The sequence below is a fragment of the Pezoporus flaviventris genome, unplaced genomic scaffold (genome assembly GCF_033815535.1).
Source record: "Pezoporus flaviventris isolate CSIRO_AGI_PZ_B2104156 unplaced genomic scaffold, CSIRO_AGI_Pfla_v1 ptg000035l, whole genome shotgun sequence".
In the NCBI taxonomy this organism is placed as follows: domain Eukaryota; kingdom Metazoa; phylum Chordata; class Aves; order Psittaciformes; family Psittacidae; genus Pezoporus; species Pezoporus flaviventris.
In genome coordinates, this window is record NW_026892583.1 from 5,206,695 (window position 1) to 5,232,301 (window position 25,607).

Consider the following 25,607-nt stretch of genomic DNA (forward strand, 5'->3'; position numbering starts at 1 on the left):
AATCTCCTCTGGATGATACGGAGCCAAAGAGCAACATAGCATGTATTTTCTTGTGACAGGAAATGCTAAAAAAGACATCCTGCTATAGATCTGAAAGGGAATTATTGCCAGGTGGCAAATTTAATCCTAGACATCAAAAAAAGAGAAGTGAAATACCCTATGCTGTGTGTGGTAACATGGAGCAGGAGCCTCATAAATGTATAGAATCATAGAATAGTTAGGGTTGAAAGGACCTTAAGATCATCCAGTTCCAACCCCCTGCCATGGGCAGGGGCACCTCACATTAAACCATATCACCCAAGGCCTCGTCCAACCTGGTCTTGAACACTGCCAGGGTTGGAGCATTCACAGCCTCCCTGGGCAACCCATTCCAGTGCCTCACCACCCTAACAGGAAAGAATTTCCTCCTTATATCCAATCTAAACTTCCCCTCTTTAAGTTTGAACCCGTTACCCTTTGTCCTATCACTACAGTCCCTAATGAAGAGTCCCTCCCCAGCATCCCTGAGAACTTTATGGAATCAAAATATCTTAGAAAACATAGTAAGTTCTATTGTATTTTGGCTGGCTTGGACTAGGTGCTTTCCAGTTAGCCAGACAGCTGGCCCTTGTTTTCTAGTCCTGGATACTTGATGATGAGGAAAACAAGCATGTGAGCCCTACCTCTGCCTTTGCTTCAGGCTGCCTTTCCTCTCCTCTGCCAGAGAGACCCAGCAGCAAGCCTTACCGAAGCAGAGAGATGTTCTTCCGTGGGATCTCCTTCAGCTCGCTCAGAGTGGCGGCCTTCCCTGCAAAGCAGTAGTTGGGGTTGTAATCTGTCATGATGGCTGATGTGCGGATTTTGCTCAGTTTATATTCCGGGCTCTGCAGTCGTGCTCTGGCTCCTTCCAGCTGCTGCTTCTTAAGGTGGTAAACTGCAGGTGGGGAGGCAAAGCAAAATGCACAAGATCAACACCTGGAGAGAAATTATAATGCTGGCCACATAGAACAGAAATCCACTCCATAACTATAAATGCTGAAGGAGCATCTTTAGCTTGCCAGTATCATGTTCTTCTCCATGCTCTGTTGTGATTCAATAGTGGATGTGCAAACAGGCTTATTTCTGCGGAGACCTAATCACCAGGGAGCAACTTAGTTTTCCTCTGCTTCTTTGTATATTGGCTGAGGAAAGGGCATCTTGTTGGCATCAAGTCTCAAAAAGCCTATTACCTTCCAGAATGAATTCTATATTTAATTACAGACTGTGAGTTCAGCCTATATAGAAGTGGCTACTAAAGAAGCACCTGCTAAAAGGGCTCTTCAAGCTCTTTTCTCTGTAGCAGATACCAGGACAGAGGAGTCCTTACCCTTTGGGACTATGCTTGTGCCTAACTGTGGGGTAGTGATGTTTTATGTCACCTCTTTCTTCCTGTGTCCCTCTGATGTACGTGGGAGAACACAACACTTTGGTTCCATGTATTAAAAGTAGTGGCATGTGGATGGGTTCTTTTGTCTAATTTAACCAGCAAAAGCCAAGTCAAGTGGTGATAAGAAGTAAATATTTCTTACTGATAGATAGGCTGCCACAAGTAAGGATCATTCCAAGCACCACAATCACAGCCACCACAGCTAGGAGAAGTGGGAGTGGCAGGTGACCTTCTGGGATAGGACCCTGGGGCACTGGAAAAAGAAAAATAGAGGTGTATTAATCAGAAAGCAACCAGAGCTGCTGTCACATCCCTCTGAAGGTTGTTCCTATTTCAGAAAACAATACAGAGATCATGATCAGATCATCTTATAAAAGTAACAGCAAATCTATCTATAGCCCTGGAAGCTGAAAAATACCTAAATAATTTTAAAAGCATTGTGAAGACAGAAAACTGCCCGATAAAGCACAGATTTCTTATCCATACTTCAGGTTTTTTATAAATGGGTAGCGTCACTGGTCACAAGTTGAAACTTTCTGGTGCTTTGGAGTTCCAAGAGATTGAGTGAGGAAATAACAGCGAATACCAGGCATCAGCTGAGCAGGCACAGTGGGAAACCGATGTGGAAGGAAGTAATTTGTGGCTTAAATAACTCAGCAGTAGGTGTTTTGTTATACCAGAGAGGTATTTATGCTTAAATATCTGATACACTGTGCCAATTCAGGAAATTTACACTATGTCTCTTTACAGATATTTTACTTTCTACCTAATCCAAACCTGAATGTTGAAGATGGTGACAGAGACACAGCTCAGCATGTAAGGAACTAACATCAGGAATTTTAAGTCATGTAGAATCACAGAATCACACAATGGTTTGGGTTGCAAAGGACCTTGAGTTCATCCAGTTCCAACGCCCCTGCCATGGGCAGGGACACCTCACACTAAATGATGTCACCCAACCTGGCCTTGAACACTGCCAGGGATGGAGCATTCACAACTTCCCTGGGCAACCCATTCCAGTGCCTCACCACCCTCACAGGAAAAAGCTGCTTCCTTATACCCAATCTAAACTTCCCCTGTTTAAGTTTTAACCCCTTACCCCTTCTCCTATCACTACAGTCTCTAATGAAGAGTCCCTCCCCAGCATCCCTATAGGCCCCCTTCAGATCCTTGAAGGCTGCTATGAGGTCTCCACGCAGCCTTCTCTTCTCCAGGCTGAAAAGCCCCAACTTTCCCAGCCTATCTTCATACAGGAGGTGCTCCAGTCCCCTGATCATCCTTGTGGCCTCCTCTGGACTTGTTCCAACAGTTCCATGTCCTTTTTATGTTGAGGACACCAGAACTGCACACAATGCTCCAGGTGAGGTCTCACAAGAGCAGAGTAGAGGGGCAGGATCACCTCCTTCGACCTGCTGGTCACGCTCCTTTTGATGCAGCCCAGGATATGGTTGGCTTTCTCGGCTGCAAGCGCACACTGAAGCCGGCTCATGTTCATTTTCTCATCAACCAACACCCCCAAGTCCTTCTCCTCAGGGCTGCTCTGAATCTCTTCTCTGCCCAACCTGTAGCTGTGCCTGGGATTGCTTCGACCCAGGTGTAGGACCTTGCACTTGTCATGGTTAAACTTCATGAGGTTGGCATCAGCCCACCTCACAAGCGTGTCAAGGTCCCTCTGGATGGCATTCCTTCCCTCCACCGTATCAACTGAACCACACAGCTTGGTGTCATCGGCAAACTTGTTCCAACAGTTCCATGTCCGTCTTATGATGAGGACACCAGAACCACACACAGTACTCTAAGTGGGGTCTCGTTTCTTGTAACACTGTTCACTGGAGCCACTAGCTGTAACCTGGAGAATCGACCATCAAAAAAAGCCAGAAGGAGAGGCAATAAAGACTATAGGTCTTATCCATCTGTATGAGTTCTATATATCCATCTATAAGTTTTATCCATCTTGAGGATGAAACTTCACATCTTACCAGTGCAGGTGACATTGTCATTGGCTAGCACAGCCCCCATCTCACATTGGCAGACTGGCAGGTTGGTGTCAGGGTCCCGCTTACAGTTGTCCGAGTGGCAGTGACTGCAGTTAAGATAGATCTGAACCTCCACCTCACCGTGACTCTCCATGGCTGAACAATGAATCAGACACAACAGATGGATTTAGTTCAGTTTTTCCTGTCTTGTTCCAGTAAGGAAAAAGCCCCAACTATAATCTAGCAGGTACAGCAGGTACCTACAACTTCTCTCATCTGCAGGAGAGCAAATAGACCAACACAGTGTTGACGCGTTGAGAAACCTGATGGAAGCCAGGAGGGAAGAAGGTATTCGGTGCCTCAAGCAAACAGAGAGGTCTTGAAGTGAATTGACCTTGAAAAGTCTGGGACTGTGGACATGCAGTTGGGCCTGATGACTGGTGTTTCTCCTGGCTTAGAGATTGAGATGGAAAAGGTCCCAGAGCATTATAGAAGTGCTTAAAGAAATTAGCACAGCTAAAGCTCCAACTTGCAGAGTGAAACATGCCTGAATGAAATACATAAAAACCAAAGACTGGAGGAGAGGGAGCAGGAAAGAGGAAGCAGAGAGGAAAAAGTGAAAAGGAAGAAGAAAAGAACTAAGAGGAATAGAAAGTATATTGTACCTGCCAGGGGATGCAAGAAGATTTCTCCAATGGGGTTCACAAAAGAGATGCCATCTTGCCCACCAGCTGTGATATCATCAGTATTGGAGGCATGCCCCCCTGGGGAAAGAAGAGTATGGCTAGCTGATCAGTGCTGTGTACTGCAAAAAATGTGATGCCTCTGAAGTGTTGCATTCATTCCTGGCTCTTATCCCCTGGGGTCACTCCGCAACCTTTCAGTTATAAGTATAATGTCCCTGATTACTTGTCCTGTGTCACTTGACCCAGCCAGTACCAAGGTTAGTAAAGTGACTTACTCCAAAGTAGGTTTCTCAGTTCAGCAAGGTAAAAATATATTTGCTTTGAACAGAAAAAACAAATGGAACATTTTCCCTGGGCAACTTGGAAATGAATGGTGGTTCAACACACCTTCCAAATGCTAAATCATGTAAGAACACTTCTGTAACCTTGATTTTCCTAATTAAAGACCGATGGCAGAGAGTAAGGCAGGTTTCATGCTGCTCAGCTTTAAGTACCTGTGAATCATGTTCTGCAGCAGTGTGCCTCTGCATTAAGAGCTCTACCCCTTAACTGAAGGTGCTCTGAAGGGTACAAAATTAACCATCATGACCATTCCTCCAGCAGACTTACCTTTGTAGCCTCCACCTCCTCCACCAGAAGTACAAGCTCCTCCTCCCCCACCAAAGCCACCAGAGGTGGCCCACTGGAGCTTGGCTAGTGCCTGGGGGCAAGCTTGACCCCCTTCTCCACCTTCCAGAAGGGACTTTCCAGCCTGAGGAAGCAGACTCTTGTCTTGCCAGCCACCACCTCCACCTTCAGTCAGAGGGTGAGAAATTAAACAAGAGCAGGTTGAGGGAAGAACAAGCAAAGTAGAAGAGATGCTATAGAGGGACAGAGATTGGTCCTTATTGATTTCTTAAGTGCCTGCATTCAGGTTAACTCTTAAGGTTCAGAGAATATACAGACAAGCTTCTTGTTGCCATGGACAATAATAATGTGGAAATCTAATGCGTAGCGTGTGGTATGTACTGCATAAACAGCACCTTAGCACGAATTTCTAGTGGCATTAGGGAAATAAGGAGCCCAACACTCCTCTCCAGGATAACTGGTTAGGGCTTGCAGCCATGCAAGATGTTGAGCTCCCTGAGGAAACACAAATATGCTGGATTTCCTCATCTCCCTCTAGTGGCCCTTCTATAAGGCTATTACAGCACGAGATGGAGAACCACTGGAATTTTTTTTTGTCTCCTAGGAATGAATTCTAGGCACAGCTGTTGCAAGATTATAAATAAGTTTCCATTTCTGGTATAATTTCCATGATATAATTCTTGTTGTTAGGGTTCCAGGGGAGTAACAGGGAAAAAGCCATCTCTTCAAAGACAATTGTTACAGTGTGGAGGAGTGAGCTCCAGCTCCCAAACATCATTTGTACTGAGTCATTTCATAGAAGAGAGTAGGAGGCCTGTGGAATAGCCTCTAATGGAGCACTCATCACCTATCCTATGCATTCTCTTTTATCTGGTGACAGATAAAGAGAATACAAGACAAGAAAAGAGAATATAAACCAGCACGTGTTACAGATTACCAGCACTGTAAGAAATATGCTGGTAATATCCAGCATGCTTCCAAAAGATCAAAAAGAAGCCCCTCACTTCGTGCCTAATGGACAACATGTGTATTCATCCATTTGGTTCAGACCTCATGTCATTTTAGTGTCTCACCTGCTGCCCCAGTCCTCCCACTGACTCCAGGTACTGCAGTGCTGTTCTCAAATTGCTCCAGGGGTACGTCATCCAGAGAGCTGTCCTGAGCCTTCAGATAGGCTTTTCCTCCTCCTCCTGCTGCGATGAGCAAAGGTTCGAAAATCCCATCCTTCTGCTGGAAAACCCCCCATCAAACATCAGAAAAACTTCACATCCCTTGGATATGCAAACTCACATAAACTCATCAAAATGCATGAAAGCATCCCAAAGAAAAGCGGTCCAAGGCCAGGGCAATACTACCGATTGCTTCCTAAATTCATTACAGAAGCGTTTTACATCATGTCCTGGGTACAAATGTAGCTGTTTAACTCAACTCCAATATTTTGGGATTTAGTTTTTTTAGGACTGCTGCCAATATTAAAGTGGGATCCTGGTGTGATTCCCAGATCTGAGCTGTCAAGAACCAAGGAACCAGTTCGGCTAGCTTAGTGACAGTGACGAGTACGATGGATATGAAAAGAGATAAAGAATTTAAATTTAAAAGGCAAAAAGACAGAAGAATAGGGAGGGAAAGAGAGAAAAAGAGAGACTCCTTTGTATCACCTTTTTAAAGAACTGAGTATCATGGGCAATGATTGACAGTGCAAGTTAATTGCTCTGCTGGACACTGCTCAGAAAGGATGCAAAGAGGAAATACTTACTCTAAAGATGTAGGTTGCTCCTCCTCCACCCCCACCTCCTCCAGCCCAGTCCCTCAGGTCCTTTTTTTTCTTGTAATCTTCTTCAATGAGAGATGACTCCCCTAAGCAGATCTTCTGGGTTTCAGGATTGCCCTGAAAGGAGACAAGAGATGCACTCATATATCAGCAAAACCAGCTCTTGAGACTTGTCTGTATATCTCAGTATAGTAATATTGTATTATTTGTGATGTATATCAGGCATATATAAATCAGTATATATATTATCTATGGAAAGGGAAGACCTCTACAAAGACTAACAGCTGAGGGATAGGTCTGTCTGTTACCTCTGATTTACAAACACATTACCCATGCATGTGAAAATACAAATGCTCATAGAAAAAAACAAGGCAATACAGCAATAACTCCTGATATCACAAGTCATATTTCACATATTTAAAACTTCTTATACACAAGAACACTAAAATGTGAAAAATACAGGTGACTTCTCAGAACTTCCTTACTGCTGTGTATATTAGGTATTTCTCAAGGTCATAAATGCATAAAGCAGACAGAGATGACCTGTTCACAGTTAAGAGTGACCTATTGACACACCTCAGAAGGGAAATCTGGGGTCTCAGCTTCCTGTTCCTGCTACATACTAAAGAACACTGAAAAAGATGAAAAAGTAAAGACTTTTAGATTTTAGGCCATTTAGATTTAGGCCATTTTAGATTTTTCTTCTTTTTCTGACACTGAGTCCCATGAGTTTCAATGACTCGGGAATCTTCCCAGTTTCACTGATGATGAACTCTGAGTGACTTCAGAAACTGCCACATTGCTCAGTACAGGTGAAATCTCTACTTGTGTTTATCGCATCATAGAATAGAATAGAATCATAGAATATACCTAGGCCAGAAGCACGGTGCCAGTTTTAAAACCTGGGCCCTCTCATTCAGAGAAGAGGACAAAAGATGACAAGATAAATGAGAACCAGGAAAAAGCAAGGGATAAAACTAAGGACAGAGCATGAAAGTCTGGAGCTGTAGGACTCCTTCAGAGAAAGGAAAACAAACATTAGTTACTCAACATTCATCAGGATTCATCAGGATTTCCAAGGCCAAGGAAAATTGGGCTTTGGAAGTGGGAAAAATGAACAGAAACTTTTTCCAATAACATCTGCAAAAGGGAGCTAGTTAGTGCTGGGTTATACTTTGCAATTTGGAGAACAAGTCATGAAATGCAAGGGGATAATGGACAACTTTGTAGATTATGACCTAAGCCTAGAGAGTGCACTGGAGAGGGAACTGCAGATATACAAATGTATGTTTTATTTAGATAGATAAAAGTCTTGTACTGTTTAAAGTGAAGAAAGGGTGGGTTTAGAGTCTGTTCCAGCATCTGGGTAAGACGTCATATGCTTTGGGCAGGGTAAATGGGAACTTTGAATGCCTGCAAGAATAGCATGTGTATCCCAAACCTCCGAAATCTACCTGTGGGGAAAAGGGCAAACAGCTTTGTTCCAGGGCAGGGTCTACAGATCACATTTCTGGAATGAGGCTGTACCAAAGGATTCATGCTGAAAAGAGGCAACTTTTGAGCCAAAGTTATATAGAGACTTCCAAATCATTGAGTCTACCATTAGAGGACACACATATAAGCATTCACATCACGAATGTGAATTTCCATTTCTCATGAGTGGGGTTTTTGTCATTACACATTCAGGGGCCAGAAGATTCCCACTGGTTTTGACAGGCTTTAGATTCAGACCCTAGTCTCTAAACTTACAGAGTATCCAACAGTGCAGCCACAAAACTGCTGGATGCTTCCATATATAATAGAAAATTATCCGAAATCCTGGCAGACAGAAAGAAACCTAGGCTATGGAAAAATAAGAGAGGGAGCACACAGCTCTCACCTACTTTTAGTTCCATGCTTAAAATAAGCAGAAGAAAGCTGATGAAGAACTTATTTCAAACACCAGGAGCTTAAAGCAAAGTTCCTGCGGGCTTCATATTTGTTTGCACATTTTGGGATTGTTTTTCTTTTCAGAGTTCTTTATATTTGTTTTGAGATTCTTTCTAACTTGGTTTATTGGTTCTTCCCAGTCTCCTGACTGGATTTCATTGCTGGATTCTAGGATTTCTATCTTTCATCACCAAACCCCAAGCCACCCACTGAATCTCATGGAATCGCGGCTGCAAACTGCCCACATGTGCTTGTGCAGCCCTCACCCCAGGGCAGGCATCCTCCCCCTGCTGCCCCACTAAGATGTACAGCAGCTCATCTTTCTCCAGCTGGAAGGTGGCTGAGATGAAGACCCCATGGGACCTCTTATTGTGGTTTTTGGCTCCCTTCCCCCCGGCTGCTCCATAGGCAGAAATCCTGGAAGAAAAAGTAAGTAGTTAAAGAGACAAATCTCACACATCTCATCCCTAAAGCAATTCCATGTGCAAGCTCTACCCGTTCTGCACTTCCAACCATTGCTTCAGAGCAGGCTCCCCTGCTGCAGCATATCACGGCTATTCTTTGTCTGGCACCCATGCAACTAGGCTGCTAAAGAGGATGGACTAGCTCTACACCACTGCACTGGAGACAGAGGCTTTACAAGGAAATAGGATGAGCTGGTATAGCCAAATCTAGAAGACCAAGGTTTTGGGACTGAAACAATGGCGGTACTTCCACTTGACTGCATGCCCACAATCACTCCTGTTTTCGTCTCTTCTCAGTCACCCCTCCACCCTCCATGCTCTACAGTAGCTCAGACACAGATCCTTAACAGCTAGCACTCCTATTTCTCTCTTACTTCACTGCCTCCTCCACCTACTCAGTACAGATGGTCCCACACTTATGCTTGCTGAAACTCCACAGACAGGAGGTACTTAGATGTGGCTGCCTTGCTAGCACCCAGTGGTACTCACCTGTACCGGTTTGTGGCTGGCACTCTCCAGACTTGCACTCCCCGGAGCCTGCCCTCTTTCTCCACAGTCACTGACACGTTGCTGTTCTTATAAGCACTGTCACACTGAGCTTGAGTTGGCCCGTGTGGACCACTGGCACCACATGTTGTGAACCACCAGAGGACAACAGATGTATCCCCTGTGACCAAAACAGCAAGAGTTGGGGCAGAAGTGAACTTCCTTTTACTTCCCAGACATGTGCAATAATGCACAGAATGACGTAACTAAAGGACAAATGTCATTGAAAAAAATCACTGTTTCTGTTGATATCTTTTCCTCAATGATACCTCAATGACAAAATTCACATTATTATTCTTCTTCACAAAGAACATTAATGATTTTCGATATAAAAAACAGAACAAGAGAAAGACCACATTGCAACAGTATGTGCTATCTACAGGGCTTTAAGCTCAGTATGTCTTTTTAATCATGTGCTTATTATTATAATCATACAAAAAATGCTTACACTTGCATTTACAATGTTGAGAACTTGAAAGTTGCTACATGCTAAAGTTAAATTTATCTGTTACTATAATCCACTAAGATACCACCCTTAATTATATGATCAAAGAGTATTTGTATTATAGTCATAGCACAACTACTGCTCTATATATAGTCACTGTTCACTTTTTCCTCTCTCACTCTATTTCCTGCACACTACTCAATAAATCAGGGACTGCAGATAAGACCCATCAATGCGGGGGTAACAAGACAGGACTTCTGAGAAGAGGTTTAGCCAAGTAGTTCACAGACATCAAATTTCTCAGCGTCAACAGAAAGAAAGGAGATATTATTCAACTTTCCAGATGAGAACTGAAGCATATACGCAGAAATAAGGGTTGGAAACATCTGTCACTACATCTAGTGTCCATCTATGAAACACAGTGAAAATACAAAGTGACTTGTCTCAGGTTTGCACAAGAACCTTGTGCCAGTAGCACAACTGGAAGAGCTTTTTGCTGCTTTCAGAAAGGGCCTTTCTCCTCCAAGCCAATTTTTTCCTGGCTCTCATTAAGTGTTATTCTTTTGTATCTACAACAATGCAGCAGGTAACCATCTCCTCCATTTAATAACCCTTGTCCAAGACCAAAACATATCCATCTCATCCACCGAATGAGATTAGGCTAAGAACGGAACTTTTAATAATGCGTCTAAAAACTGTATGATGCAGTGCATGCACAAGGACCAGTAAGAATCAGAACTGTTTAAAAGCTGAATATTTAAAATAGCAGTAAAAATCACATACATCTAAAATAAAATTCCTGTTCTTGTTTAAATGAAAAGGCAAGGAAAACTGTCCCCAACAGACGTTAGTATGTGAACATGAAGATAGATCATTGGGGTAATGGCAGAAGTCTCTGCCCCTTGAGCTAACAGGAACTGACAGCAGTACAGATTTGTCACATTTCAGGTGGACACAGTCTTCAGGAGGTGGGGCAATCACACACAGGTATTTGTTGGCAGCAAAGCAGTCTCAAGCACCACCTCCCCTCTTTGGGTCCTCTTTTAGATAGCTCTGCTATCAGTAAACTAATCCCCAGTATCCCCTGTTCTACTAGTTTTTCATCCAGTCTTTCTCCCCAGATCCTCACTTATTTCCCTCCCTGGATCTTCCTCTTTACACCCCTTTTCTCCACTTACTAGATTCAGCTTCACTACTTAAAAAGTCCCAATAAATCTCTCTCTAGTCCCAGCTTTCTGTACTGGTCTACACCTTTCATTCCTGAGCTGGCTTTTCTGCACTCTCAATCTGAGTCATGCAGCTTCTTGCTTTTACTTAGAGCGTTTTTACTTGAAGATTCTTCTTTTCTTTAATGAGGTCCTGCTATTTAAGGACTGGTGAGTTGGGCTCCAGCAAACTGCTGTCCTATAGACAAACAGAGATTACCCAACATGGTCTCCACATCTTCGGAATGGATTATATTCAGTTGCTCTGTTGCTACAGGGCAGGCAGATCACACACAGAAGAAGGGAAGAGAGACACCTTTTGTAACTGAGACAGGTTTTCAGTACTGAATCATGTACCTGGGAAGGAGGGCTCTTCCAAGGGGTTCAGAAGATGTTCATCCAGGATACCAATCTCCCGTGGGTACTGGCGCTTCCCAACAAAATGATTTTGTTGTCTTCCTGTTTCTAGAATGGATAAGAGAGATGGGACAATGGTAGAAGGGAGAAGTGGGAATTTTAAAGATCATGTGAATGAACCGAGGACAACAATTTAGTTAAAATAAGGAAATAATACCTGAGGCAGAAAAGTTCTTCTAAACAATTGTAATTTTGTATTATTCTTTTGGGTCCATGTCTTAGGTTAGTTACTTGTATCTGTGTTCAAGGCAGTGGATCTTCACATGAACACAAACTCTCCATGTTATCCCATGCAGGCTCACCTGCAGGATAAGCTCCTTGATCAACAAATTGCACTGCCTGTGATTACAAGAGACTTTAGGAAAAGCACAGTGTGGGAGAGCGGATACCAGGTATTGATGCTTTGCTGTGTAAAGGAACAATTGTCTTTCATTCTGAATGGTGTCATGGTAAGTAAGCCCCTTATAGAGGAGGGACTTCAAAGCAGTTGCTGATCCAAAGCATCTGAACGCATCGAGAACACCACACAATCAAAGCAGTAATAAATGAACCCTTGCTTTTTAATCTACAAACATCCTGTTTCAGTACTTAAATTACCCATTTTTATGCAGATCTTTGATTGGAAAATCGCTCTAAGAAAAACGAGAGACTTCCTTCCATTTTATGAGCCCTTGGTTAATTTAATACTGACCATTTTTCACCAGTTGAAAAACATTACAAATATTTCAATTTGTTCCAGTTGTGAGAACCTAACAGCTGTTTGATGCTCTATTCAAAAGAGCCTCCCTCATTTCCAGCTGGACAATTATCTCTGCCGCAAAGCCACTGCTCTAAATAGCGATAATTAACACCCTTGTTAGCTGTGTCAGAGAGGCCAAATAACTAACTGAAGCATGGAGACCTTGCTGAGCTTTTACTCTGGAGAATATTCCCCCCAGGTCTGACTGAAAGCATATTGATGGATGGAAGTAAAAGGACGCTTTGTACTGACACACTCTGTTCATACTGAGACAGAGAACTTCAGATGGATGGAGTTGTCAAGCCAGCGAAAAATGAAATTACCCCAAAACAAATGAACTGGATCAGAGACAAGACTGAAAACCAAATGAAAAAGACAATGCGTGGCCAGAAAAGATCCTTGGTCTCCCAAGACCTGCAGTGAATTAGGAATCCCAAAGGTCGCAACAGTTTCAGATACTCATAGACATACAAGAAATCTGGTTATGTTTGCCAGAGTGAAGGAATGTAAATCACCCGCTGAAATAGAGAGTCAGTCTGTGTGTCTGCATAGATTTTTTTTTTGCAGCATCCCAACTGTGTATCCTAAGGCAATGCCTCGTTTCCAAACAAACAATCCTTCCTCCTTCTCCAAACAGTCTCAAACCCTCACAAGCTGGAAGAAAGTTTCCCTCTCCCCCGTGCTCAGCAGCAAACAAGCTGCAGGCTGAGAATCACCCTGTCCACAGGAGCTGTTAACCCTTGGAAGGCTGATATTTTTGCCTTCAGACATGAATGTGTAGGGTGGAATTTTCTACAAACATGATGTAGCCCTGGGATCTAGGGGCTGGTGCTCTGGTTTATTTTAGCTTCCACTTGCTCCTCTGACAGCCAACATGTTCACTGAAAGTGAATGGAAGGAAACAAGACTGAATTCATATTAAGTACCTATACTAGAAAAATATGAAGAGCACGGGACTCCTTTCTCCAGGATTTAACTAACACTGCTGATTTCTACACTGAAAAGGGACAGAGGGAATTGTAAAGGAGAAATGCAGGGCATCTTCTGCAGGCAAAGAGCTAAAGTAACTCACTCCTACTTCTTTGGGAATGTAATGAAAAAAGATATAGTGGTCTTGTGGCTGGGATGAATTAGAGAAAGGTGCCCCACAGATCCTCAAAGTGTTCAGTCTCCTCAGAGATCCCAACTTACTGATGCAGACTGAAGTATTCCTGGAAGCCTCTCCAGCCTGTCCGAAAGCATCAAGAGAATGAGGGAGCTCCAGCAGCTTCCTCTTCCCCATCCCTTTGGCTGATCTATTGCCTTTCTAGTCAACATTTTCTTAAATCAGCAAAATGTTGCAGTGGTGAGGCTTGAACCACCCCCCACCATTCACCTCAAGCAATGACACTGGCAAGTCAACAGAACCAGACTTTGCTGGGTCAGGGACTCCAAAGTCAAGAACTAAAGATGTGCTGCACAAAAGCTCTCTATGGAGAGTCTTGCCATTTATAAACCAGTCTTCTGGGAAATTGTGGGAAACGATGCACAGAACAAAAATGTAATCCCTAGGCCAGGGCAGTAGAGTGCACTTTGATAGACCAGACCTGTGATCGTAATTGGAACAAGATAATGCTCAGAGCACCAAAAAGTAATAGTCAGTGACCACATAAGCACTGAAGAGGACAACAGCCAGAATTCTGTTTGTCATTCCAGCCCATGTTTTCATATTTAGACACTCCTAGTTCAGACTTCTTCATATGAAAGAATTAGTTAACTAAAATGATGAAATATCTTTATGCCTGTCCCCTGAAAGTTCTCACAACAAACCAGACCCATGTCATCACCCGTATCTGTGATACTGTCTTATACAAGGTGATTTGTATGAACCAGAACGTGGCTGCATCTCACCTTTTTCACAGGGAAAACATCTGCCAGTGCCCAGGAGCAGCCGTCCAAAGAATGGTTTGGTTTTTGTCCTTATTGATCTCCCTTGAGCTGTCCTCACTACCCATTTGTTCTCCTCCTAAATTTTGCTGAATCCTTCCTCTTGATTTTGAGGTATATGGAAAACCTCACTTTCTCTCCCATCTTGCATACAGACAAGCAGTGCTTTCAGAGCCCACACTGGGTTTTGTAAAGCAATTGAACTACAAGATTGAAATAGATGGAGAAAATAATATTTACATCCTAGCAAGCAGCAAATTCTTCCTTCCTGCCATACATCCTTCCTGCTGCCCTCATGCAAAGAATTCACTGCCTTGGATCTTAATTGGCTCCATCTCTGACATCTGAAACCTCTCCTTGCCAGGGAGAAATAATTTCATTACTGAACACACAGCAGAGCTGCTGGGCTTCTCTGCAACCTAACTGAATTAAAGTCATGGGAAGACAAATGCAAGGGGGTTGCTTTCAGAGGCGAGAAAACGTCAATTTGCGAAGAGGATTCAAGGAACAGTGGCAAGCGCAAGGCTTCCGAGAAAAGTATTTCCTTCGTGATGTCTTCTGCATGAGTCACACATCTCTGGGTCACTCCTTCAGATGGGGTGAGTGCCAGCTGCTCCTGGACATCACTGTGATTTACACTAATTGAAAACGAGGAGATACTTGGGCACTCTAATGCACAAGCTCTGGTAACATCGCTGCAGTGGCATTTACTCCCCATCTATTTGCCAAAGGATACATCCCTACACCAGCGCCAGCAAAATGTCTGTGGGTGAACTGGAGGCTGTATTTGCTCTCATGGGGGGCAGTAAACTCCAGCAGCTGGGTGGCAAAAGAGCATCTGGAATCCCTCCCTTCAGTTTCCTCGAAAGATGTCAAAAGAGAAGGTTAGCTTGGGGACCAGGGAGTGATAAATGACACTGCCATCAAGGAACATCTCTTGCTTTTAATTTCAAATGAAAATGGGCATGCTCAGCATTTTATAGAAAGGTGGTTTCAGTGCCTAAAGAATAAAGGGACAGAAAACAGGAGATTAAATAAGACAAAGGTGGGAGGGAAAGAGGGCTTTTGTTGATGAACTTGTAATGCCTCTGTTTTGGCATAAGCCTTTCCTCATGCTATGTACAGCTAGCTCCTGCAGAGACACGTTATTACACTAAATGCTGACACACTGGGTGTGGGACACATGAAATGTGGCGCAGGACCACTGATGCACATTTTATCTACATCAGGAGTCACAATTCAAGTGCTGCATGTCCTCCAGTTCCTTTAGAACAATAGAAGTATTCTCTCCAGGGACAAAAAGAAGGCAGTCTCTAAATATTTGCAAACAGTTCAAGTATCCAACCTCTTTATACTTGTCTGCTAAGAAAATGCAGCTCCTGCTAACAGGCTTCTGAGAGTAGCACTAGCTCCATTATTCAGTGGAATACACTGCTGTCTGTTGCATTCACAGTAACAAAGTAAATGGAAGCACATCTGATATATACCTGGCAGTGACACTTGAGGTACCGTGCAAAGTAGAACAAACAGTGCAATAATCTAAACTTTACTGTCAGAGAGTCACTTTATTCCTTCATTGTATTCCTTTCCTCCACTAAAATATAGGGTGACTTTCCCCTTTGTTTTCAACAAATTCCCTTCAGCTATCAATTGCCAGGGCACATAGGTCAGCAGGGACTGCTGAAGAACACTGATGTAATCCTTCCACTTTGGGGCTAAGGAAAAAGTCTAGTGCTTCTTGCCAAGACACACAGGCAGATCTCAACTCTGGGATACAGGATATCCCAGATTAAAGAAAAACAGCATTAGGACACTGACACACTGTAAAATTGCCTCTACCTGCAATCTTCAGTAGGGCTGAGATAAAACGACATTGTGCTGTAAAAGGTATCACAAGGGGAGAGCAGAGTGTGTATGTCCTGGATCTGTGGGGTGCTAATTACACTACCCGAACTCTTTAGAGGGATTCTGCAACACTTGTGGCTCACCATCAGTAAAGCAGTCCAGTCCAAATGTAATGTTGTCGACAGCAATGTCAGCTTGGGAATTCCAGCCCCAGGTTGCCAGGAGTTCCAGTTGAAACCTTTGCATTAAGACAGAAGTTTTAGAGAAAAGAGACAAATGGGCAGGTAAAAAAAAAAGGCAACTAAAAAGAAAATGTTCCCTTAGCTTTCCAACCCCAAAGACACAGCCAGAAAAAAATGGGAACAACAGTATTCAAATAGACAGGAATCTGATCTGAGGCCTGACCATAACTCAAAACAGAGACATGAGTTTATTTCAGCTGAAGGTGAGGACATGTTAAATTTCAGTCATGATTCCCTGAAGTGGGCTCTCTCATCATTTCCCTACATGACCAGCTGTTTAGCTATTTATCTAGGTCTGTCATGTCCCATATGCACTGCCACGTTCTGAATTCATAAGGAAGAAAGAAAATGGGCTGAAGGATCTCCTTCTAATGGATAGGACTGAATTGTTTTTCATTAGATTTCAGAAATAAACAGATGACTGATGTCCAGTCCATTTAGAGCTTATTAAAAGCATATGGAGAGGACCTCTACTGTTGTCATTGGTGAAGCTCAATGATGATTTATGAGAGATCAAGCACTGACCTGCCTAACACATTAATCATTCAGCCTAGGAACACACTTATTCCAAATTAGTGGCAGTAAAGTACATGAGCGTATTCCACCCACCAGCCAAACGTTGGTCCATATCCACAGTTAATATAACGTTGCATAGCTGCATGAAGGTCTTTAGAGATAAGCTGCTTTTACCAAAACTCAAGAATGGCCCTTTGTGTTATATGAAAGCATTCACTCCTACAGGATCTGATTGCTCTGGGATTAAGTATAGGTGCAGCAAATGCAAAGCAAGGGTCTCTTGAATTACCATTCTCTTAGTTATGGGGTTAGCAGAGGAATTTGCCATTAGATCCCCTTTGTATAGAAACCTGCCTCTTTATTAGCAAGTTTAGCACTACTTCTGCATTTTCAGACTCGTACAGAAGTCCATTGGCACTAGACAGTGATTCCCCTATCCATTTGATGGAAGAGAAAGTCACAGCATGCTGACTAGGATACTTCTAGCACCCACAGGCATAGATACAGCACCACAGCTTACCCCTGACTCAAAGTACACACATGGAAGTATACCCTCTGTCAGGTGAATCTGCTGTATCTGGTCCATAGAGTCAAAGTAGGAGAGAGTCCATGGCACTGTTCTACAAGGTAGATTTCTGCTCCAGCCAAGTACAAGTGGGATCCTGGGGAATAACCCCCTTCCTCCAGTGCACAAGATTAGACATCTTATAAGCTTTGAGCTCTGTATGCCTCCCCTTCTTCATGACTTCAGAAAAAGGAGAGGAGTTTGCCTTTTGAACCCTGCAGTGTTAGCCAGAGGGGTTTCCAGTGTTCCTGCTCATTGAGCTCATTTTGCTGACTCCAGCATATTACACCCTCCAGCTCTGATGTCTGGTTTTCTGATTTTCTTCTGATAGCAGCCTTTTTCCCCCATGTGTGTGAACCAAGTGAGTGAATTTGCAGTTTTCCAAGTACTCAGTGCCCAAGTGGGAGACTGCTCAGCAAACTCTGTAGTTTGTCTTCCTTCTCTCCCAAGAAATAAATTAAACTAGAGGAAGCTGATGCTAAAAACTGGTTGTATATCCCATCCATGGCTGCCTAATTATGGCCCCATTAAGCCATTCATGTCCTGCTATAGCAATTATTTGTCTTGCATTTCATATCTACCCCTTCTCTTTGTGTGATCTATCCTCTCCTACCCACTTTGATGCTGGCTATCATCCCTTTGAGAAAGGAAGGAAAAATGTAGCTCTTTCATTTAGTAAGAGAAGGACAGGCATTTCCTGAAGATTCAGGATATGGGAAAATGACATGCCAGACCAAACTCTGTGCTAAAACATCCCCTAAGCACAGCATTGCTGGAGTTTGCATTACCAAGGAGAGCTGCCAGCACCCACAGATACACAGAAAAGTCATTCACGAAGGTTTATACCAAATTGTACACCATGCAGTCAAAATGCTTTCCCGGTGTTGAGGATGAGGCAATGCAGGGATTTATCATTTTGACCATGCTTGAAAATGCTAGAAACTTTTTAAGTTTTCTGTGCTACCAGGTATTGGAAGTGGGATCTGAATTTTGTGAGGAAGAGTCGCACAGCAGGAACGACCATTTTTTTTCCATTTGAATGAGAATCTGTTCAAATTTTAGTAAAAAATCATTGACAATTTTAAATCCCTGACTATTCCATCCCTGGTAGTTTGTTTGTTTTAAATCCCACAGTTCCCTGCCTATCTTCAGTTCCAGGGTTAAATGATGCTTTCCACGGCAATGCTGTATTGAATTGCATCAGGTCCTGCTTCAGCTACATGAAGCAAGGACTGCCCTTCCAAATTAATGAATACACTTTTTGAGGAGGTTGTGGAGCTCCCTGGAAACTTTACAGCAGGGGAGCTTGGACTTGGTGTGTGCGGGGTTTGGGGCTGGGATCTATGGAGAGAAAAAGAAGGATAAAATGTTTTCACAAAAGGGAGTTTGAAGAAGAAAGAAAGACCATGTATATGAAAACAAGGAAGAAAGGGTCTGAATGCTCACAGAAGCTGGTGAGATGGGACAGAAGGAGCAGAGCTTGGAAGGAACAAGGCAAGAGGCCTGGAATGGAGCCCATGTCCTGAGAGCAAAAAGAACAGGGTTTCCTCAGCTGGAGCAAATAGCTGCAACATCTTCCGGCAAAGCATGTGCTCTTTCTGTTTCTGTTCAGATCAGTGCAGCAAATGACAACTAATGACTTCTGTTAATCACTTGGCCAGCTCAGATAGCACAGGTCTGCTTGTTAGATTGTAGAGTTCCAGCCTCATCCACAGTGACTGTTACTGTTGTGCCACATCAGTTTTAAATTTGTTTGAAAATAGCATACAAAAAGGTTGCATGAAGTGAAACAAGAGAGAACTACTTGAAATAGACTGTCATAACACATGCATGGCCTACCTACTTCTTTCATATTGTCTAAGTGCTCAACTCTTTCAAACATTACAGTATTTGTATATCAGCTGCTTTTTCCATGCAATGCTGGCTAGTGCTCCCTAAAGACTCCTGCTGTCCATCCCCTCCTGCCACAGATGATCCATTTTGCTTCAGAACTGAGTGCTGATCCATAAATCAGAGGTTTCAGGAGAGAAGCATAAGGGAATGTTTATCAGAGGAGGCAGAAGTTTTTAAATACACTGAAGAGCCCCTAGGACTCTGCTGGGGTTACATCCACGTGAAAGTGCCTGGGGAAAAGAACAATTCTGGACAATTGCTTTACTTTATATATGCAAAACTAAACAGATGCTAATCCACAGGGCTCCAAACTGTGTCAGAAAAGAATAACAAATACACTGCCAGCCTGCAGACCTATCCTATCCTAAAGGAATAATTCATGGCAAAGGTGTGTACGGTGAACACATGATAATGCTGAGAATCATGAAAGAGAGCAGTACAACATTGTCTCTAAGTTTTACTGCTGCTTGGGTCTGAATCGCTATCACTTCTGGACCCAAATCCTTCAGTCTTTTACTCAAAGATGCAGAGAATATTTGAAGTTAAAAGGAATCCCCTTCACACCTAATCCATGGAGTTTTGAGACATTCTTTATTGCCAGTATTAGGTAGATATTTTTCCATTTGTAATATTCACTGTATAGGCTTTGAGACTGTTTGTCATAACTGTCATGTGAAACAGGCTTTCCTGAGAAAGATGAAATAAAAATGGATTAGAGCAATTTAAAAATCATTTGTGTTGGGCAAAATAACCACCTGCTAACACCAGCCACATGGCTTGAGATTGAGTAACACTGGGTGAGGGAGGAGAAATACCAGCTTAAAATTAAACTGGGTTCAAATTCTTCAAACCTTCAATATCTGACTTCATTTGTAAACCAATGTCATGCTGTATTTTCACATCTAAAACCATGACAATTTTAGTGCAAGGCTGATTTGGGCATCAGTCTTTCCTGTGAATGTGATGTGGCAATGAATGATCTCCAGCTGCCTAGAATGCACTGGTACAGATCCTAGACTAGACAGCTGCATTGGCTAAACTGTGGGTTTACCACTCATTTGACTCACATGGCTGGTTTTACTGTGGGAGTACAAAGTGCAGCTATGCTACTATAACTGGGAGCACTTTGTCACTGTGAGTATAATGCCTTTCTCAGATTGGAAACATGTTTCTAGTCCAGACACTTGCTATTCCCAGTACCTAAGCACTATTTGAGGCTGCATGGGAGTGCAGAAACACAGCGTGAGCTTGTGCGGAGCTAGGCTGCATACATTCACAAAGGTATGCCTGCATGGGAGAATACTTCTTCAGTAAGCAGAATTGAAGTACTACTACTGTGGAGGCTTTTTTTAAACAGAAATGACCCTGGAAGAAGGCAAGAATGAAGGTGACGCTTCACAACAAGGACTAACAATTTACTAACTGGATGCTGCTGGTGGAACTCTTACCGATTCTGAAGCACTGGCATTGGTAAGGTGATGAGAAACCAGTGGTCGCTCCAGCTCCCTGCCCTTTCCCACATGGGCAAGATGACTGGAGCTCCCTTTTTCTCTTCCCTGACAGAGAAGGAGATGGTACCATTGTAGCTGCCAAAAACATGCACTGAGAATTGGATCTGTAATAGAGGAAGAAGAGGAAAATAAAGGTATCCTGTGATAAAAAGGGAAAGTTACTCACTTCTCTCTCCCTGGGGATCTGAGACACCAAACCTTTGATCCTGGGTCAAATTGTTTAATCAGGCACACCACTCAGGTCCTCATTGCTTGTGTATGGCTCATCACTATTCTAGCATGGAATTTTCTTTGTGGGGACCTTGACTGACACTCCTGTTGGACAGCTGTTCTCCAACCACTGACAACAATATCCATGGCCTCAGACACCATCTCAGTGAAAGAGCATTGATTTCCTTGTTATCTCCTTCAGGAACAGAAAGTAGTAAAGCAGAAGAGCACAAGCTTAAACTTAAGAAATGCTTTATCACTAAATGCTTCCACTAGAGAGGTTATTGCAGAAAACCAACCCTAACTGCATTCCTCTTCAGTGTTCTCACCAGCTTAAAAATTCCTGTGGATGGGTTTGAATCTCAGTTTAAATCTTTAGATTTAAAAAGAGGATTGCCATTGTAACCACCCAGGCTAATGTGTTGCATCCAGGCCCTATATAAGGCACTCTTCATGGGAGATCTGTGCTGCCTCAAATGCCCTTGAAACGAAGAATTAGGCTATCTCTAGAGGCAGAAAACCTCAATCCATAGACTTGGTCCAAGTCTGGACTGTAACACCCACATGACAGGTAAGCAACCTGATCACCAGCCCAAAGAATATCTTGAAGCAGGGTTCTTTCCTCTTTTTTTGGAGCAACCACTTCCCTTGGCCACAGAGCAAGATGGAAACGCTATTTCCACCACTGCTTTGAGCACTCAGCTTCTCTTTATGTTACAGAGAGCACCAGCAGGAAAGGGAGTGGACTCGTGCAAGTGCTGCAAAGAACAACCATAGGAAGTTCCTTGCTGCTGAAAGGTGGATCCAAATCCTTGCCGGTGGAGGAGAGAATGGGTCCAGATCTTCTGTGACCTGTACACCATAACCATCAGTTACTGTTCTCCTCTTCCTGGGTTTGTGAACCTAGCTCCAAACACATTTTATTTTGTTGAACTACCCAGCCAACCTGACCTGGATTTATAAATAAACACAAATGCTGAAGTTACGTTTTTGGCACGTGCACTCTATTTCTCTTGCCAGTTCTAATTAGGAGGCATCAAAGCTTTCTCTTTTCCCCTGGCAGGGCTGGACTCCAGCTCAAACTTGCAGCTTAATTTCCCTAAGTGTTATGAATATATTATTATTGAATATTTTTAATTACAGCATCTCCAAACTCCACTTATTCTGCATAAAGATTTGGGCTGAAGGCAGGTTATACGAGTTTATTCATGCCAGGTTGCTTTATAACCTTCATCTATTCCTGAAAAACGCAATGCCTGCTAACTTCACACCCCTGTTCTCAGGGAAACTGTTAAGTTTGTTAACCCCTGAGAAAGTATTGCAGAACTTAAGAAGAGAAGTTTCAGCCGTAGTTATATACTGAATGGCTCAACAGCTTAGACAGCCATCTCCCTTTTTGATGAACCAAGGCCATGCCACACAATTCAGGTGCTGGGTTCCCTTCAGAGGAATAATTTGTACAGTTAGGCTGGGGAGTTCTCCATACAGAGGAGCTGATTTGGGACTCCTGCTTTCACTTACTGGGGATGCACCTCATGTCTCCTTACCAGTTTTACACAAGTAACTAGCTAGTATAGCGAACTCTTCTGCTTTCCAGTGTTTTGTAGAGCGTGCAGAGACACAGGAGATTGGGCTAATTGTGCAAACAGTGCCTACAGATTAACTCCACATAGGTGCTAACACACAGTGGTATACCTGGTAGTCTTCAGTGGCAATACTGGCTGGCAAGCTGGCACTGTAAGCCTTGGCCGTACCACTCGTCTGATTGCTGTCTGCTCGCAGGTAGAGGAAGTTCCCTGTGAAAAAGGAACCAGAAAAGACAAGATGATGTTTTGCTCCTTTTATACTCTCTTGAAATAATTTAACATCACTGTGCTGAAGCACAATGTAAGTATGAAGACAAGCACGTCTTGAGAGTAGATCTGTTAGTGAGGATATAATAAGTAGTCTGGTAGATTTCAGTAGCACAGACGTCAACATCCCAAACCCTTTCCTGGAACATGACTACATAAACCTCAGGCATCACACAAGTACCTTCCTATACAGGGGCTCACACCAATCTGCTGTGAACTACTAATCAGCCCTAATTCTTACACCACAAGCATCAATGACTCTTGCAGAGACAAACACTGGGCTGTAAGAGCTTATTTGTAGTCTTTGCTCCCAGAGGCAGTTTATGCAAGCTCTTGATAGACAAACAGGACGCTCATATGGACATCTTTATTTTGACAGGGAGCTGTGAGGCAAGACTCATCTGTGCTAACTGGTCTGACTTTCAACCTAACCAAGTGAGGGACTGACCTCCATCCTTCTTATCTACCAAGCTGACAGTTCTGGGAATTATCTGACTCTTTTTTTATTGTGGCATTCTATGGCACAGAATTTGTATAATCACTTGGTCTTGGGATATGCTTACATGTGATGCTTTTCCTAACTCACTGGCAGTTCTGTTGGGCAATTTGTATTTTGTAATGCAGCAGCTATTGTGCTGCTGGTGAAGTATTCTGCAATTGCATTGCTCATAAGAGAAAGGAAGGAAGAGGTATACAGATAGAAAAGAGAATTAATTGTATATTTTTTAAGGTGAAGGAGAATCCTAGTCTCCAATAGTTTTGTGTTAACTTTGTTGCAAGAACTTGTTTCATATAAAATTTTGAATCATGTTCAAAAGTTAATTTTAGCTACATTTAAAGTTGCCATAGATAATACTGATGCTAAAAGTTCATTTGACAATGATGCCAAAAATTTTAAACCAATTTTAAACCCTAAGTTTGAGGCTATTGTGTATGCACACACACAGAGAACTATGAAGAACCTACCAGCAGTGGCTTGTAAGGTAGACCCTACAAACGAGTCATCTTGAATCACTTCAGTAAAACCCCGAATAGACCAAGGTGATGCTGCACTTTCATTCAGTGTCCAGCCACATGGACCCTCTTCAAAAGAGCAATGTGAGCCCTCTGGGAGACTGTCTACAATGGTGAATAAGAAAAAGCAGGAAAATGGGAGAAACTTGATTATGGAAAAACACGAACAGCAGCAAAGATCAAAACTGACTGTGGCTAAGCTACCCAACCTATGATATCCAGTTTTCAATGTCAAAATATTAGTAGGTGTCATATGTTTATTTCCAGAGTCACGATCAGAAAGGCAACACTTTGCTTCTGAAGATATTTGAGATTTTGCAGTTCCGTTCTGCAATAGATACTGTGTAAAACTGCAGCTCCCAGAATGTGAAGAACCATAAATCACTGCCATATATTTGGAAAGGCCTTGCTGCATATGAAACTTCAGCCATCACAAAATTTTCTGTGTTCACTTAAAGGAAGGCCAATCAAGCAGATTTCTGCCACTGTACTTACAACAAAGCTGAATGTTGCTTCTTAGCACCACATACAATGGGTCAGGGGTTTTCTCCATCATGATGTGCAAGAACTCTGAACAGGGATCTTGGAGGAGCAGATTTAATACTATGTTGGTAACTGGCACTAGAAAGATGATCAGCAGCTTCCACTGAAGAAAGCTTCAGACCTTGGGTCCAGAAGGAATTTCTCACCCAGCTGCTTTTCTCTGCAGTAGCAGCAACTACACAAGGCAGGTCATTGAGATCCTTACTGCAGTATTTAAAAATCCAAGCCAAACAATCCAAATCATTTTATCCTATATAGGGTGATTTTTCGAAGTGAATCTTGGTATCCAATTAATGTAAATAGGCAAAGTTAATTAAGGAGGCAAGATACTGAATTAATCTAGAGATTTCATCCTAAATTTCTTCTAAAGGGAGGAGGGCTCCCACGAGGTGCCATGCCACATACTCACCACACCTCACTCCTTCCCGTTCTTTGGCAGGGCAATCACTGATGAATTCACAGATTTGTAGGTGGCTGACACAGCCTCCAGGAAAGCAGGGGAAGGTGGAGACTTTGTCATATATAGAGTGATCTTGTTTTTTTTTATCTAAAGGAAAAACAGAAAGAAGCCCAGAGATGCTTCGGCAGAAGTGTATGACCCTTCACATGTATCAGCCTTCACATGAAGGACCTCAGACAGTATTCTTTGGGTGATAATACTCACTTCTGCTCTTTATCATGTAGGTTTCTACCCCAGCATGACATTCCTGTAGGTCACCTCAGTTCTCATGGAGCCCAAATTTATTGCTCCTTTCTCATGCACTGTCTTCTGCTGTGTTTGTGCTATCTTTAGATAATCACTATACTTTTTTGGGGGGTGTTTGTGTGTGTTGGTTGTTTTGGTTTTGATGGGGTTTTATTGTTATGAAGGATCTTGCAGTTTCCCAGCATGATGTGCTCCTCGGTTCTACACACATCGCTATGCTCCTGCCAGGCAGCTGTGGTATGCTGCATGACACTGCTGCTGGAAGCAGAGACACACACTTAGCTCCAGTCAAGACAGACACATTGCTATGCCCTATAAAGATTCAGGCTTAACTAACATTTGTGCTGCTGACACATTTCTGTGCCAGCCCATGAAGACAGCTGCTTCTCCAGCAAGTTGGGCTCTCTATGCAGAGCTTTAACCATGCATCCTAGCCAGTCTAGTCAGCTATTAGGAGCAAATGACTGACTGCATGAGTACGCAGCAATGAGGCTGAACACAGTTTTAAGTCTGATATTTCCCAAAAGAATGACTCAATGCTCCCAGCCTGTCCTGTGGATGTTAATGTGCATG

At 43.0% G+C, this 25,607-nt stretch overlaps 1 protein-coding gene across 2 annotated transcripts in view; it reads right to left on the reverse strand.

Annotated features, from left to right (window-relative positions):
- Nucleotides 1-25,607, reverse strand: part of LTK (leukocyte receptor tyrosine kinase) — a 95,723-nt gene that overhangs the window by 14,971 nt on the left and 55,145 nt on the right. For both annotated transcript variants that reach the window (XM_061462346.1, XM_061462345.1), the window contains exons 6-20: nucleotides 24,738-24,875; nucleotides 23,738-23,890; nucleotides 22,614-22,714; nucleotides 20,646-20,812; nucleotides 16,125-16,219; nucleotides 11,412-11,519; nucleotides 9,348-9,525; nucleotides 8,661-8,811; nucleotides 6,451-6,582; nucleotides 5,768-5,924; nucleotides 4,677-4,859; nucleotides 4,047-4,145; nucleotides 3,385-3,537; nucleotides 1,548-1,658; nucleotides 727-913 (exon numbers count right to left, since the gene is read on the reverse strand). In XM_061462346.1, coding sequence (XP_061318330.1) covers nucleotides 727-913; nucleotides 1,548-1,658; nucleotides 3,385-3,537; nucleotides 4,047-4,145; nucleotides 4,677-4,859; nucleotides 5,768-5,924; nucleotides 6,451-6,582; nucleotides 8,661-8,811; nucleotides 9,348-9,525; nucleotides 11,412-11,519; nucleotides 16,125-16,219; nucleotides 20,646-20,812; nucleotides 22,614-22,714; nucleotides 23,738-23,890; nucleotides 24,738-24,875 — 2,113 coding nt within the window. The remainder of the gene's footprint in view (nucleotides 1-726; nucleotides 914-1,547; nucleotides 1,659-3,384; nucleotides 3,538-4,046; nucleotides 4,146-4,676; nucleotides 4,860-5,767; nucleotides 5,925-6,450; nucleotides 6,583-8,660; nucleotides 8,812-9,347; nucleotides 9,526-11,411; nucleotides 11,520-16,124; nucleotides 16,220-20,645; nucleotides 20,813-22,613; nucleotides 22,715-23,737; nucleotides 23,891-24,737; nucleotides 24,876-25,607) is intronic.